Genomic DNA, 16,214 nt, shown 5'->3' on the forward strand with positions numbered 1-16,214 from the left:
GATGACCAAAACAAGTTATCAGGACACTGCAGGGGAAGGAGAGTCCCCAGCCTGCCTCCCTGGCATGCATCATGCATTTTGCACTGCACACCACCATCACCACTGGGAAGCACCACTGGGAGATTGTCCGGTCTTCCAGCTGCAGAGTCTCAGAGATACCATCTGTTCCCCATTTGTTGCAGAAGTTATTGAGGTGGCTGTGTGAGACAGGCAGGATTACCCTCTGGGCTTCGGTGCCTTTGATGAGGCAGCATCTGAAGTTAACACTTAAATTAAGCAGACTTGATTTTATTGCCTTTGTGTGTTATAATGGCCATGAAATCATTAAAACTTTGTGTCTGCTCCTGGGTCTTCTGTTATCTCCCTGTAGTGTTTCAGTCATATGCTGACTTTGTATGACCTGCCTGCCTGAAAAACCAGCAGTCGTCTTCCCTTCCCTACCCCAGCACACAGTGGGACTTCCCAGGGCTACAGGATACCTGTGCTAGCAGTTCCATGGCTTGGTAGGGATTGTTGGATGAGGGACACCACTTTTGGGAATAATCTTTGTTCAACTGCTTTCTGTCTTACAGATTGATGAACTCCCTGAAGGAGCTGTGAAACCTCCAGCAAATAAATACCCCATCTTCTTTTTTGGGACTCATGAAACGTAAGTGAATGAACATGATCTTTTCCTTTTGAAAATGTCTTCTTCCACTGCAGGTAGCATCATCTCCACGGATTTATTGGAACAAATCCTGGCTGAAGACATTGGGAGCCTAAAGATAGGTCCTATGAGTCCAACACATTTGTATTAACAAAGTAGATGGGAGTGCTGCGACCTGCATGGTGTACCATGGTCTGAGCATAAAAGCCTGTGTTTCCTGTAAAGAAATGTGTTGGCATGAATTTATTAAAGGGGCACCTGAACTCAGAGGCAAAATTTTTTCACTTGGATGTCCACAATAGCAGAGATCAGGCTGTTGTATTCAGACATGTTTGAGTTTGTGTCCTGTGTAAGAACTCACTTGGTAGTTTGCAATATGAAAGGAACCAGACCCTGGAGTCTCACACAGTCCACACGTAGCTTTAGAATATGTGCATTCCTGGGAGATTTGTGCTGAGGTTATTGTAAGATGGAGCTGCAGAAGTCATAGAAGAACTGAGCTGGCTGAGCTCATAGGGAAAAAAAACACAAGAGTTAGGTCTCATAGTAATTGCTACAATATACAGAGTTTCAATATTATAACAGTCATGTCTCTATTTTAAACTGCCTGAGATAGGTTAAGAATAGGTGATTGTGCCTGAAATATTTTAATTTTAAAACTTTTCCTTCTCCATTTTCGGGGAACATGTTTTCTATGATTCCTTTAAAACTGGAAAAAATGAAATTCTGATGACTTAGGTCTCATAGTAATTGCTACAATATACAGAGTTTCAATATTATAACAGTCATGTCTCTATTTTAAACTGCCTGAGATAGGTTAAGAATAGGTGATTGTGCCTGAAATATTTTAATTTTAAAACTTTTCCTTCTCCATTTTCGGGGAACATGTTTTCTATGATTCCTTTAAAACTGGAAAAAATGAAATTCTGATGACATTTGAAATTCAGCATTAGAGGCTTGAAGCTTTATTAAGAAATGATTGTTTATTTTTTGAATTTTAATATTATTCCAGAACATGACAAGCCCCATAGCTCACACATCACATTTTATTTTTTAAAAATTTTTAAAGGTCATTTCTGCTTAATAAAGTTCACAATAGCCTCTCTTAGTTACAATATTTTTTCCTATTGCTGGAATGAAACAACCTAATATTTTGATATATTGTGGTCATCTGCTACTGTTGCAAAATAATCTGAAAAGAATAAAGTTCAAATAAACTTAGGATGTTTTCAAATGAGTAACCAAAATGTAATTATTTTCTGAATGGAAACATTCATGAACCATTTCTGAATGGAAAAAATTCTCGAGAAACATTTCAAGGAAAAAAACTGACCACTTCTGTTCTGAAATGAATGAATCCCAAACTGATAATCTCTTTTGGTTTGGATTCTGTGAGCCCATGATCTGACTGTAGCATCTGAAATAAGAAAACAGTTTGTAGTTACTACCTTAATAGTTTAGAAAGCCTAACTTAAAAATTAACTGTAGTCTGCAGCTCCTCAGTTTTATAGCAGGGCAGTGGAAACTGTTACACTCTCCCAGTGGCAATGAATGTATTTCAAACAAAGATGTAGACAGTTTTTCAGTGTTTACTGTACATAAAAGGCTGTAGAAACATTTCCATACATTCCTGTAGAGCTAAATTAAGGTAGCTCATGGTAAGTTTCATACAGTTTTCCTTTGTTATTTGTGTTAGAACTGTTTGTATGTATTTTTGACAACAAGGAGACATCTCCTAGTATTAGCAAAAGCATAGATAACATAATTTATTCAGATCGCTTGCTCTACTGCAGCATTTAATATTAACATGACATCTGTTAGGTTGGAAATCACTGTTTGGCTTTCAGGTACAAATGCAGTTTTGGCTTTGTAATTATGTAACTGAAGTATTTCTCAATGAGCCATCTGAGTGTGGATCCCATGCTGTCTCCAGTGCAGTTAGAAGGAAGCTCTTTCCTCAGGGACTTGTCATCTGATGCCTTTAGCAACCAGTTGTCACTGCACTGTCAAACTTCTTGGCCAGTGGGATGATTTAACTGAATGGAACTTTGCACATTCATAAATGCTGGACATAAATCAGGCATTAATCTGAAATAATGTTTACAGCAAGGAAGAAATATGATCCTGTGATTAAGGTATTAGACTGAAACTGAAGAGAGTTAGTTTTTCCTCTGTACTCGCTATCAGTTGGAGTTTGACCTTGGGCAAATCTCTGTGCCTCAGAAGCCCATCTGTAAAAAAAAGGACAAATTCTCAGCCTTGTGGTGAGATTACAATGATAAATGTGTTGTACATGGTGGATCTTCTCTATCCCATGGTAATGGAGACCAGAGAGTTAACGTTAATTGCAAAGATCATCAGGAAACTAGGGCAGTGATTATAGTAAAGGACATTGTGACTTGCTCAGCTCAGGTCATTGGTGACACAGAATCTTCCAGTGGGAATGAAGGGGTCCTCTTGCCTTCACTGTTTTTATTTAACTTGCAATTAGCCACCTCAATACCATGACACAGAACACAGTAGGTTCAGATACCCAATGGAAAGAAAGGTATGCTTTCTTAAGTTTTATGTAAGAAATTAGAGTTTTACTGTAATGTGTGTAGAAAGAGCAGGATAAATCACCACTCTATTTTTCGTAATTATTTTTCCCTGCATTGTGGTGCCTGTGCCTGAATTAGTTGGCCCAGTGTGTAGCTGACTTAGGCAGCAGCAGAGCACAAAATCCCTCCTTTGCTGTGCTGTCTCAAAAACTATTTGGCCACAAGCACCCTGTGTGTCTCATTGTTTCCTTGTATTACTCATCTGCCTATATTCATCCATTGTTTCTTGTCTTATATGAAATTATAAGATTTTTGGGAAAGGGCATTTTTATTGTGTTTGCACAGAACTAGTATGTGGGGGGCTTGCTCCAAGAAAGAAGCTCCCAGGCTTTCTGGCAGTATAGATAAATGCCACTGCTTTTTCTGTCCTGTAGTACAAGACATAAACTATTTGGCTCCTGGGTCCTAGGCACTCCTAACATGCTCTAACTTTTCATATGGCATTTTTAGGCCTTTCTGGATTTCTAACACTATGATTGGCACTTTGGTCCCTTGCTATTGCAGGCAATTACATCATATAATCCCTGTCATAAACTGTCTAAGTGCCAGTAGTAGTTAATATAATAAAGGAGATATGTTTTAGTTGTTTCTAGAGATACCCAGCATGATTTTACTACATGTAACTTCAGGATGGTGAGCCAATCCTTTAAATCACAACAGTAACTCAAGCTCAGGCTGAGAAGTAATTAAACAAATAAATAAAACTGGAAAAGAAAGGATGGAATGAGCAGAAGAATAGGGAAAACATATGCACTGTTAATGTTTTGGTTTTTTTGAAGAGGAGGGTTTTAAGTCCTTTCTTGAATGTTACCTTTGTTAAAATACAGTGCGTTCCTGGGGCCCAAAGACCTTTTCCCATATAAAGAATATAAAGATAAGTTTGGGAAGTCGAACAAGCGAAAAGGATTTAATGAAGGCCTGTGGGAAATAGAAAACAACCCTGGAGTAAAATTTACTGGATATCAGGTAAATGAATTTCACATCTATTCCTCCTTATCTCTCTTGTTTTCTTCTTTGAAGAACTCTTGTCTGTAGAACACTGTTTGAGTGATGTGGAAGTCCTGGGTTTGGTGGAGCAAGAAAGTTTCACAGCTGTAGTAATTGTGTAATGCAAAGATGACTGTGGTCTTGCACTCTGTCACAAATGGAATTTTAACCATACTGCAGAGCCCTTTGCTTTCTGTGATATTCTGGGGTGGTGAATCTGCAGCAGATTTAGTTGAATTAAAAATGGAAGGGTTTATTTACTTCAGTATAAACATGAATAATTTCTGACTTCTTCTTTCTGTTGTTTATTTTTATATCAGGCTTGGTGTATTTTACACAGACCTTAAGGTCACTGCACTTTTGATTTTTACATTGGTAGTGTATAACACGTAGGACACCACTGACACAGCTCAGAGGGTTGAGGAGGTGGAGGGTTAAGCTGCTGTTAGGAGACAATTGCTGCTGTACAACAGCTCTCCCTGTTGGGTGTCTGGAGCAGAAAGTCAGTGAAGCTGGAGAGGGGGAAGAGTAGTTGGTGGGCTGTATAAAACCAAAGAACTTTTCTCATTAAAACGTGGTCCTTTGAAGGCACAAATCACCTCCAAAAGAAGACAAACACCTATTACATTATTATCACAAAACCTTACAAGCCAGAGATACAGACCACCTGCAGAAAAGCTGCTGCCCCTCTCAGTTCCTGTTTCATATTTTCAGCCCTACAGATGTTTTGCATACACTTGGGGATTTAAAAAAAATCTAGTGAATAGTCTGTGGGAGATGGACTGTCATAGAGCACTCAGCCTTCTGGTCAGTGTTTGCTTTTTCCTAACACAGAGATCTTGCCCTTTGCAGGGATGTAACAGACAACTTCTCTCCTGAATAAGTCTCTCCTATTGCAGCCAAAGTCTAAGTTTCCATAGTTTTGCCCAAAGTGGGACATGCCAGCTCCCTCCACCGAGCAGCCCTTAGTTCTCCAGAGAACACATTTTTGTTATCGGATCTTCTGTTTCTGTGTAAACCCTTCAGAACATGCTATCCCAGGATCTGCATCTGATAACTGTGTTCAAGTGGTGACTGAGAAAATTGCCTTTGCAGCCCTTTTTTGTTGATAATTGCAAGAATAACCTGAGCTCTTCCTGACCACAGCAATTAAAGTGTAAGCTGTCCATTACCAGTATTTCTATATTCAGTACAGCACAAAAATTAAGTAATAGATTGTAGTGATATTTTTGTTGTTTATGTTATTATTGTTATTGTTATTTTAAAGGCAATTCAGCAACAGAGCTCATCAGAAACTGAAGGAGAAGGAGGAAATACAGCAGATGCCAGCAGTGAGGAGGAAGGCGATCGGGTAGAGGAGGATGGAAAAGGAAAAAGAAAGAATGAAAAAGCCGGCTCAAAACGGAAAAAATCCTACACTTCAAAGGTTATCTTCTGAGTTTTCCTATTGTTACCCATGTGCATTTATAATTGGAATTCTGTCCACCTCATGGCAATCTGTTCTTCCTTCTTTAGTAATTTGATTCCAGCACCATAACAGTGGTGATAAAATAGGCTCTTGTTTTTGTAGACAGCCTTGGTGGGACACAGTGGAACTCTGCCCTGTTCTAGTGCCCACACTCTGAGAAGGACGTGGAAGTATGGGAAGGAGTTTGGAAGAGCTGGAAAGAAAATCCATTCAAAGATGGATTGATAGGTTTGATCATCTTAGGTCTTTCCCCATGAAGAACAAAAAAGGCCTTAGGAGCATGTGTCCTGGGAGACATGAGTTGAGGTTTGGTTCCTGTCCAGGAGCATTCAAGCTTTCCTCTCCCATCTCCAGTGTGAGTGCTCCAGATGCTCCTCTTGCAGCTGAGTGTAAAATACTTCAGTACAGGACACAGAATAGGAAGGAGGAAGAACTAATACATTAAGCAGGGAGTAGTGTGCTCAATTTGTAGATGAATAACCTGCATTGTCGTGCCTACCAGCCCTGTTAATGTCTAAGTAACAGCATAGATCAGGAAGCTAAAAGTAATGTGTCTGCCTTACAATGGCTGGTGAACATATTCACCTGAATAGTGACACTTCTAGGTTCAGATATTTGTCACCTGGGTGAATAGGAGCAACATTATAGTCACTTCCCCTGGTTCTGTGTGTGCCTCCGGGTCTGTACTTTGCTTAAAAAATTGTGGAAGGTGTGGCAGGATCACATTTAATCACATTCATGTAATTCTCCGAAAGCGAAAACTAAATGAAATGAGAAGCAGCAAGCAAACAATCCGATCCGGGCTCAGTTTGGGGGAGAGTGTCAATTTTTGTGGTTCATCCACTGAACAAAATGTATTAAGTAATTTCACCCCCTTTGTGTGTTTTACATTAGAAATTCAGGTCTGGACTACCATCTTCTTTCCAGAAGACTCTGGGCAAACAGTGGATTAGTAAAATGGTGGCTTAATGCCACAATTTATCCTTTTGTACTGTAAAATTGCATAACATAAAGGGAGCAGAAAAGATGTATTGGTTCCACATGGCTTTAATGTTAATATATTAAAGCTGACAGCACTAAAAAAGAGTATGGAAAGAGCTCTGCTAATGTTATTCTCGTTTTACATCTCTGTGTTTAATCAAAACTTTTGTCGAGCTGGCACCATCTGTTTCATTAACTAACAAAACCTACAGGTGACCCAACACTAATACCCAGCTCCTATTACTGTGTCTGTCTTTCAGTCAATTGAGCTGCCAACCTGTGCTGAACACAGAATTTCTCTTTTGTTTCACTGATGGCAGTAACTCCAGCCCCTTCACCTGAAAAACACTTTTCACCCCACATATCTCCCCAATATTCACCTTGAAGAGGGAACAGCATGATTGACAGCTTTTCACAGACATTTCAGAAGTATCTTTCTATGACTTAAACTCAGTTTTTAATTTTAACTTTGTTGTTGACCATTTTAGAAATCCTCCAAGCAGTCACGGAAATCTCCTGGAGATGAAGATGATAAGGACTGCAAAGAGGAAGAAAATAAGAGCAGCTCTGATGCTGGGGACGCAGGCAATGACACAAGAAACACTTCTTCAGATTTGCAGAAAACCAGTGAAGGGGTAATCTTCTGTTAATGTCATTCACTTCCCATGCAGTTTGCTCCAGGGGCTTTGGACCAGGGGTGAAAAGCCCTGCCTTGCCATGACCTGTGTGTACCACAGGCCAGTTTGGGTTGCATTTCAGTGCTCAGAATGTGTCTAGAACAGAAACATGGGCCTGGGCCCTGCAGTGATACAAATTTTGCTCTAGAGAAATGACTGGATGAAAAAAGAATACTATAAGCATTATTTTTGTTCCAACACTTGCATAGATGTCAGCTGAGAGGAGCTACTGGAAACCATGAGCTGGAATGATGCAAAATTGATGTGAGAGCAGAATCAGACTGTTTGCATAATGCATGTTGGCTCACTAGCAGGGAGAGCCTGCTTACCCTTTCACACTTGTTTAAAATTTGTGCAGTCCCACTGTCTTCAGAGTTCATGGAGGTTCATGTGCACATTACAGACTCTGCATACTGTGTGTTTCAGGGCAGATCCTGTCCTGGCATATGACCTTCCAAGGAGGGGATATATAGTCTGCTCCAGAGCAGCTTCAAACAATCTCCTTGTGTGTTTGTGTCAGTTGTGTGTTCATATCAATATTATTTTGTTGTGACCACAACAACAGAAAGGAAGGCTGCTGAGCAGGGGGATTAGTGTGGCAATTGGTTAATCATCAGCCACCTTTAACAACCCCTGCTGTTTCTGAGCCTTTGGTGCAGTGCAAGCCTCCCTGCTGCAGCACTTGCAGCTCCAGCTCAGAACCAGTCCCTGTGCAGATCCCACGCCAAGGCTCTGCTGTGTGGCCAGCAGCCGTGCTGGACTGTCACAGGAGCTGAGTGACACGAATCCCCAGGTGTGAGAGGACACCAGCCAGCACAGGCTCTCATCTGACACAGCTGAGGTGCCTCAGCACCCAGCTGAGTGCTCAGCCTCAGCCCTTTCTCACAAAACACAACCCCTGGGGACATGTTGTGGTCTCTTGCTTAAAGATTCCTCCTAGAGTTTCCTTTCCCTGTGCCTCTCTGCAGCACAGTGTATGTTTTGTGACTCTTTGCTTTATAAAGACTTTGATAGGTGGCTCATGGGGTCAGCAGGAGGATCATGTGCCCTGAGCCTCTCCCACTCACTCTGAACAAGCTGCTGGCTTGAGCCAGAGACTGATGCAAGGAGGCACTGCCAGGCTGAGCCCTCCCAGCCCCTCACCCACGGAATGTCGCAGTCTGGGGCTGATGAGTGTGCCGAGGGCATAGTTTAAGCGTAGCCCACATTCTGGCTAGTGAACCCTCTGACACTTCCATGTCTTTAAATAGGTGTTTGAGTGAGAAAACTGCTTGTAAAGTCCATCTGAGGTAGCAAAAGGTTCAGGAGGGCCTGCTGTGTTTCCCGTGTCTGTAGCAGTGACAGGGTGTTTGTCTGTGAATTTCAGGCATGTTCTCCATGTAAGGATAAAATGCTAACTGAGTTAACTCAGTCACAAACTAAGTGGCTGTGAGGTCACATAGGATGTTGGCTTTGTGGCTGGTGACATTCATATGGCTCTTCCTTCTGTATGTGACATGCTTATAACTGCTGGGATGTAGAGTCCAGCATGTTCAGAATATTGTGGTGCTCTTCAGCATTTTCAGAATGTCAGATATTTTAGCCTCTGCACTGAAATATCAACAGTCTGTGTCCTTCCTGCCAGCACCAACTCGCAGAAATAGTCAACATTGCCACACCCACGTGGGGAGTTGGCTCTGTTCTGACTTCTGCAATTGGCCTTGACCTCATACTTGAACCATCAGTCTGTAACTGGGGCTTGGATGCTTTTAACATGCTGGGAAAGGTGGAGTTTTAGTAATAGGGATGAAAGAGACATGGGGAGATGGGCTGAAGGGCAGCTTGAGATAAAAGTACTGATGAATTTGGAAAAATTCACATCCTGATCCATATATTTCACCTTGGGCATTTCTGCCACAGAACCAGCATTTCACATGTGTATCTCTTCAGCGTTTCATTGAGCTTTTGCCAGTAGTGCAATTCTCTTTCAGGACCAGGAGGGGACACTCCATCTCCTGCTGTCCTCAGAGCCAGACCACCTTCTAAGAAGGCGGTGCCTTCATCCATCACACGGCACTGGGGAAAGAGGAATCAGATTTCTTTTTTCGGTTGGTGTGGGGCAGCCAGTCCCACAGTGTGTGTCTGGGTTGGTGAGCTGGGGTACAGGGCCAGTCATCCTGCTGCCACATCCTGCTAGGCACCCAGAGGGCTCTGCTTGAGCTCCTCCATCCCACACGCTTGGACTTCTCTGTCGAAAGCAAGTTCGAAAAAGACCAACATGTCCCTGCAGCTGGGATCTGGTCCTATTGTTTACACACAAGAACTCAGAAGAATGTCTTGGTCTGCTAAAGGACACCACCAGAGATGAGGCAATGGTCTCTTTAGAATCATTTAGCCTGTGAGAGAAATGCTCTGGACCAACAGCACTCAGTCTGAAGAAGATGTGCAGCATGGGAGCTGTGTCCCCACGGCTCTGCCCTCCCAAGCTGTGCCAGGGACGTGTCTCTGGCCATGAGATGGCGCCAAGAGTTTGCAGGAATGAATGTGTGCTGGGGTCAAACCTGCTCCCCCGAGCAGGGGCTGGGGCTGCCTGGCACACCACAGCAGACTGGGTCAAAACAACTTGTAGAAAGGTACCAGGAAATCAAAGAGACAAGCAAACAAGTTCAAGGCCCTGATCTGGAGGACAGATCTGTTTCATTCCCCTGGTTTGGCCACTGTGATAGCTGCTTAAAGCTGCCTGGTGGTGGAGGCTGGGCCACCTGTGGAAGGCAGGTGTGCAGTAGGGCTTGGCTGCCCTATCTGTAGTGCTCCTTTGGCTCCTGTGCTCTGCACCTCCCAGGCCTCAGACCATGCAAGAATTACCTCAAGAAGACAAGCAGCTTTTCTCTTTATACTACTAATAATGAGGTAGTAATTACGTTTTATAATGCCTGGCTGAAAACACATCTCCCTTCCTCAGATCAGAGGGAATCTGGCCTCTTAATCACACTCTTACCCTCAGCATTATAGGGATCTTCTTGAAGGGCTAACGGCTGAAGTCATATGATTGCAGGAGAATCTTCACCTATATTTTTTAATGAAATTTCTAACCTCCAGGTGGTAGAGGTAAGCTTGAAAATGTGAATTGATGGCTTCCTAAAGACTCAAACCCAGAGCAAATAAAAGTACTTCCGAAGCTATTATATTTTTTCAGCCAATTTCATACTGTTCCAGGGTTCAACTTGTGATTTGTTTTATCCCTGGGGCTGACAAAGGTGCTTTCTTTTCTTATCTCCGTCCCTTAGTTTCTCAACTCTTTTTAAGTACTACAGGCACTCTCAAGAAAGAGACATTAGCTTCCTCAGCCTCAGCCACAGTTGGTAATTGTGTCCTGTCACTACCTGTTTCTCAAGCCCTTTCCCTCACTGCTCTTCTTTGGCTGATTCCTTCCCCAGAAAGATGCAGAGCCTGAACCTCAGGGGTTTATCATCTAATATTAATTAACTAATAGTATATTAGCTAAGACAGCCCATCCCAGAGTTTGCTCAAGTCTTGAGTCACAGTCTCTCCATGACTGTCCTCTGCAGTTAAATGCTAAATTGTTTTGGCTTTCTCAGAATACCACATAAATGGAATTTTCTGGTGGAAAGGTATTCCTGACTCTGTGTTGTTTACTTTCTATGGTATACAATTAGCTCATAAATCAGTGAATTCATGGCAGCAGATTTACATTCCACATTTACATCTCTGGTGAATGCTGTGTTTGGTTCTTGACTGGCATAGCTCTGGATCTTTAGAACTGAACACCCAAGCTGGGTTTTTTTCCTTTTACTCTCTGGATGCCCACATGCTGATGTTTGGAAGCTGGTTGTGGTTCTGGCCTTATTAGAGAGCATTTGAGTGTTAGGATCCGCACACAGGGCAGCTGGCAAGTTTTCCTGTTGGTATTCACTTTCTTGGTTACAGTGTGGACACTGGGTTGGTCCAGGAGGCATTCTCTCGGGGTGCTTCTGGTTGCCTGTCAGGAGGTGAATGATTTTTACTGAATCTTTGAAAAATAATAGATTTGTTGGAAGTGAAATACATGGTTTTGTTCATGGTACAGTCTGAATATTAAAGTGTGATAAAGGACTGAGATCCTTTTACTCACACTGTCAATCAGTTACTAACATGGGAGTCAGTGGATCTATTTGTGGAGGTGACTGCCAGCATGAATAAGGGGATCAAAATCTGGTCCAGAATTACTGCCATCTGATACTATTGCAATTGGGAGAACATATTTCAAACAGTCTGTGTCCTGGGGTTTTGGTTGTGCTGTTCTCCTGGGGTAGCAACAATCCATTTAGCCCATTTAGGGCTCAGTTCAATGTAGAAGCATTTCTGTGAGCATTTTTCCAGAAAAGAATGAAAACAGAGCATATATTTCTGATTTTTTTTCTTCTGCAATTTGAGGCAAGTTAAAATCTGCCCCTCCAAAAAAAGATAAGATCTGTAAAAATGTGTTTGTGGATTGCAGAGTAAAAGTTTCTATGTAAAAATCAAATAGTGGCATAGCCTCTGGTGTAAAGAGTTGTGTTGTCCGCTGCCTTCCAATCACTCAGTGTAACAGCACTGCTGGGTAAGGCCATGGGACATAACTCAGGAGAAACATAAATGTCTGAATGCAAGTTGAGATTAAAGCAGCCAGTATAGATGAAATATTTGCAGCTTTGTGTACACTGAATCCTGTAAGCATTTTGACCTCAAACCAACATGGAATAACAACAATTATACAGAGCAAGTAAATAATTATCCTTCTGCCCATCCAGTGAGAGCATTTTAAAGTACAGGATGGCCAAATTTGTTGCCAGATGCTGTTGAGGAAGGAATTTTCAATGCCAAAAAGCCCACAGCAATTTGTGGATTTAGTTTTATTCCCTGCTCTGTGTTGTCTGTGCTTTGTTTTTATTGATGACAGTCATTTTTCACGCGAATTAGTGAGATCCTGTGCTGTTTCCTTTGTGTGCAGTAGTGTTGGTCAGCGCAGCACACGTTGTACCAGAGCTTACAGTAAAGCTGAGAGACTTGTTCAAACAAAGATGATGAGAGTTGATCTGTTTCTGAAGAGACATGAAACCATGGAGACCATGGAAACTGCTCAGCTCTGCCGCATCCTTGTTCCGCGGCTGCCACGCAGTGCAGAGCCTGGCAGGGAGAGCTGCATGGGAGGGGAGGGCCTGAGCAGCTGTGCTGGCCTAGGGCTGCCTGCATCTAGGGACAAGAGACCTGCTGATTTCTGGGGCACCTAGGAGTGTGCCTGGGAGACAAAATGTGTGTCATGCTGGAAGATGGCACTGGAAACTGTGAAAACCCCAGAGGATGCTTTGCTTACTTGGCTCTTTGTTCTCTCTCCTGTGCCACACTGTGGCCCAGCAGCAATATCTGTGAGACAGTGAGGAGGGGAAGTATTAATATTCCCAGCACCCCATGTAAGAGTGATGCCTACCCAATCTTCTGGCCTTAGCCCAGAGGGGAATTGTTGTTAGCAAGTGCAAAGCTTTCATATTCCAAAAGCACAGCCTTCCATACTGGATCTGAGGGTGATGCTATAGGGACTGACTGTTTCACCACCATCCTGCCTGTCAGTGCTGGGCAGCAGCTGTCACTGGGGACTTTAGCAGAAGGCATGGTTTGATTGACTATTCACACATAGTTGTTTTAATGGGTGTCTGCATCCAAAGGGAAAGAAACAGCAGTGAACCCCTCCAAGCCACAAGTTCAGGGCACCTGTAAGTATAATCTCATTGACTCTGAAACAGGAGAGAGGTCAGTGGAGTGCAGTGCACTGGATGAGCACACACCTTTTGGGGGAGGAAGGGCTCAGGCAGTTCCTGTAAGCCATCACTGCATGCCTGAGCATTTTATAGCAACCCCTGATCATGTGTCGTTAGTCAGGATGTACCAGGACCTCCCACACAGAAAGGGAAGGTTTCTGTTACTTACTGTTGACAAACCACTTGTCACAGGAGAGAAGGACCACACTGACCAAACACAGCCCTTAGCTGTGAGGTGCAGCAACCTGGTCAGGATCCCAGTGTGCCAAGGGGGCACTTGAATGTGTTTATCCTTTTGGACACAGAAGCAAGATAGAAAAGTCTGCTACAGTGCAGCTTCACACACACAGGTATGATGGGCCAGAGCAGGAGAGAGCTTAGGCAGCAAACAGCTAGTGCAGGGATGGTAAAATGCCTTCTTGTTGTATCCTCCTCCAGATCCTGTGCAAAGTGAAAATTCCATCACACCCAGTGGATTTAACCTATACTCCCCCAACTTACTCCTCGATGTTGATTTTTTTCATGGATAATCACACCAAATACAGTACCAATCCCTTCATGCTGCTCATGTGTGCTGTTTGTTTCCATGTGTCAGGGCGTGGGTGGACAAGCATTCATGCTTTGAGTTCTTTACAAAGGAGAGGAGATGCCTTGGCCAGGGCTGGGTACTCATGGCACACTGCATGTTGTCATATTGCTGGCTGAAGTAGTGTGTCCCGGTGCCAGCGGGTGAGCTTTGCCATCTCTGCTCAACATGAGGAAACCAAGACTTGTATACACTTGCCATGATCACATGTGGACATTCTGATCCTGATCCCACTCGTGTCAGTGGAAGCAAGAGCTGACCTTGACTCAGCCATGAAAGTGGGAGTTTCCTTTTCTGTCATCACCTTACAAGCAAACTCAAGCCAAACTCTTTCCTTTTCAGAAACAACATTTGTATCCCTTAGTGATGAAAACTGTTTATCTTTCCTCATGCTTGCTAAGTGTTCCTGTGTTTGAACAAGAGGCTGTTCTCGTGCCAGGGTGTCCAGGAATGCAGCAGTGCCTGAGCGTGAAGCCAATCTGTGATTTAGCACAGTGGAAAAAAGCAAAATTTGGTTGTGTGTGAAGTGTGCTACAAGATTCGTAATGGAGAGATTGGGGAAACAAAACCCCACTCACATCACAGGAGCTGTTTATTTGAGTAAAGCCTTAAATGTTTACTTTTAAATTGTGCTCTTTAATATTTTGTAATGGTATGTTTAGTTGATGTAGCATAAACAGTTTTCTCTAGAAAATAAATTTGTCTGAACAGACCAGGTGGTTAGTGGTACCTGTGACTCTGAAGTGTGGGAATAAGACACTAGTTGTATCAAGTTTGTTGCAGCATGTTTTTTCTTACATTAAATGGGATTTTTTTTTCTCTCTCTCTTTTTCAGACTTAACCAACATAATGACTGCTGAATATTAAGGGAAAACACAAGAAGGTTACATGTTTGGTTGTCTAATATTCTTGGATTTGATATGAGTCACCACATCTGTTCATTAGTACCATCAACAGCATCCCAGTTTGTATGCACATTATTCACATTCCTATCTGTTGTGTTTGCAGAAATGACATTTTTACCCTTTTTTCTAAGGGTTACTTTTTGATTTTCATACTACTTGGTTGCATGAAGTTGCCCTTTACCTTTACCTTTGGCTGAGGTTTATGAAGATACTTGAACATGTTTTAGATTCCTTTTCTAGACAGAAAAGGCATAACTCTAAATTATATCATTCTAAATCAACATTTTTTTAAACACAACTGAATCTTAGAAACGAGTCCTGTCCATACAATGCTACAATATCTTCCACGTACAAACATGATTTTAAATTTCCCTATATCCATACTTTCTTGATTTTTTGATCCGTTTACAACATAAAAGAAAAATTCTTCAGTTGAGATCACCTCCAAGTTCAATAATGTAATAAAATACCTTTCCTTATTAGAAGTACCTAGCTAGTTATACTCTTAATACTTCTCCAAACCATGATGTAATGTACACTATCTGACTTAGTTCCTATATGTGGAGTTAGTGAAAGTCTTTTTGTGTTTCTTTAGATTAATACAAGGATTTTTTCCAATGCCAACACAATTTGAAATCATTCATTTGGATGCTTTCCATTTTTAAGCTGACTGTGATATAGAACCCTATGGGAAACCAAAACACAACATCGATTTTAAACTACGAAAGGCTTAAAAAAGGATGCTGTCATTCTGGCTTTTCTTTTCCTTTTGGAAATAGAACTAGACTAGTAAGTAAGCATTCCAAATCCATTACTCTGTGTACATTATTGTTGCTATTGTGATAATAGAGATTTTTATTTATTTTTATGCCAGCTTTTATTGTGAAAACATATTTAGTCTGGTTTTATCAATCCTTGTTATGCTTGTCTTTGGAACATCTTTTGCGTATTCAAGGTTTGTAGTTGATGAGTTTACTGTAAAAAACTAAAAAAAAAAAAAACCACGAGAAAAAAAAACTTAAAAAACAAAACAAAACAAAAAGGAAACAAAAAAATGTATTGTTTTTACAGAATAAATTTATTGGAATGTGTATTGGGAGTAAGGTTTGAGGTTGTAAGCAACTAAGTTAGCGTCATATTTGGCTTCATACGTGTAATAATGTGAGGTATTAATGTAAGTCAAGTATTAAAGCAAAACATTCTGTTAACATGAGTTGACCATAATAGATACAAGTGCAGGTGAGATCTTTATTTTTTCTGTACTTTGCCTTTTCTGGATAACAGGAGGTCATTAAATTCACCTTGAATGTATTCAAAGTTTCTTTAAAAACACCAGAAGTAACATCAGAGGCTCAAACACCTTTGTGAGCCAGAATGTCCTGTGACAGCCGAGAGCTCTGGGTTTGTTTCCCTGGGAGGATGCACTGGGATGGAGCATAGCATACATGGAAGGAGCCTGCACCAGAATGCTGGGTGTCAACAAGCATTGCCTGAGATGTGCTGTGGTTATTTTGGACCTGCCCCTTTGGCTGGAGGTGTAAACCCGTGGGGCCTCTCCTCTGGGCACTGCTGGGAACTGCACCGCAGTGT

The 16,214-nt window shown here is 42.0% G+C and overlaps 1 protein-coding gene across 1 annotated transcript; it reads left to right on the forward strand.

Annotated features, from left to right (window-relative positions):
- Positions 1-572: 572 nt before the first annotated feature.
- Positions 573-15,666, forward strand: LOC103803454 (hepatoma-derived growth factor-related protein 3; the record flags this gene model as incomplete). The annotated part of the gene is made up of 5 exons (XM_009076011.1): positions 573-649; positions 4,074-4,212; positions 5,501-5,659; positions 7,171-7,317; positions 14,555-15,666. Coding segments are annotated over 5 exons (528 nt in total), but the record flags the coding sequence as incomplete, so codon positions are not given.
- Between the last annotated feature and the right edge of the window lie 548 nt (positions 15,667-16,214).

Source organism: Acanthisitta chloris, unplaced genomic scaffold (assembly GCF_000695815.1).
Source record: "Acanthisitta chloris isolate BGI_N310 unplaced genomic scaffold, ASM69581v1 scaffold42545, whole genome shotgun sequence".
NCBI classification, from domain to species: domain Eukaryota; kingdom Metazoa; phylum Chordata; class Aves; order Passeriformes; family Acanthisittidae; genus Acanthisitta; species Acanthisitta chloris.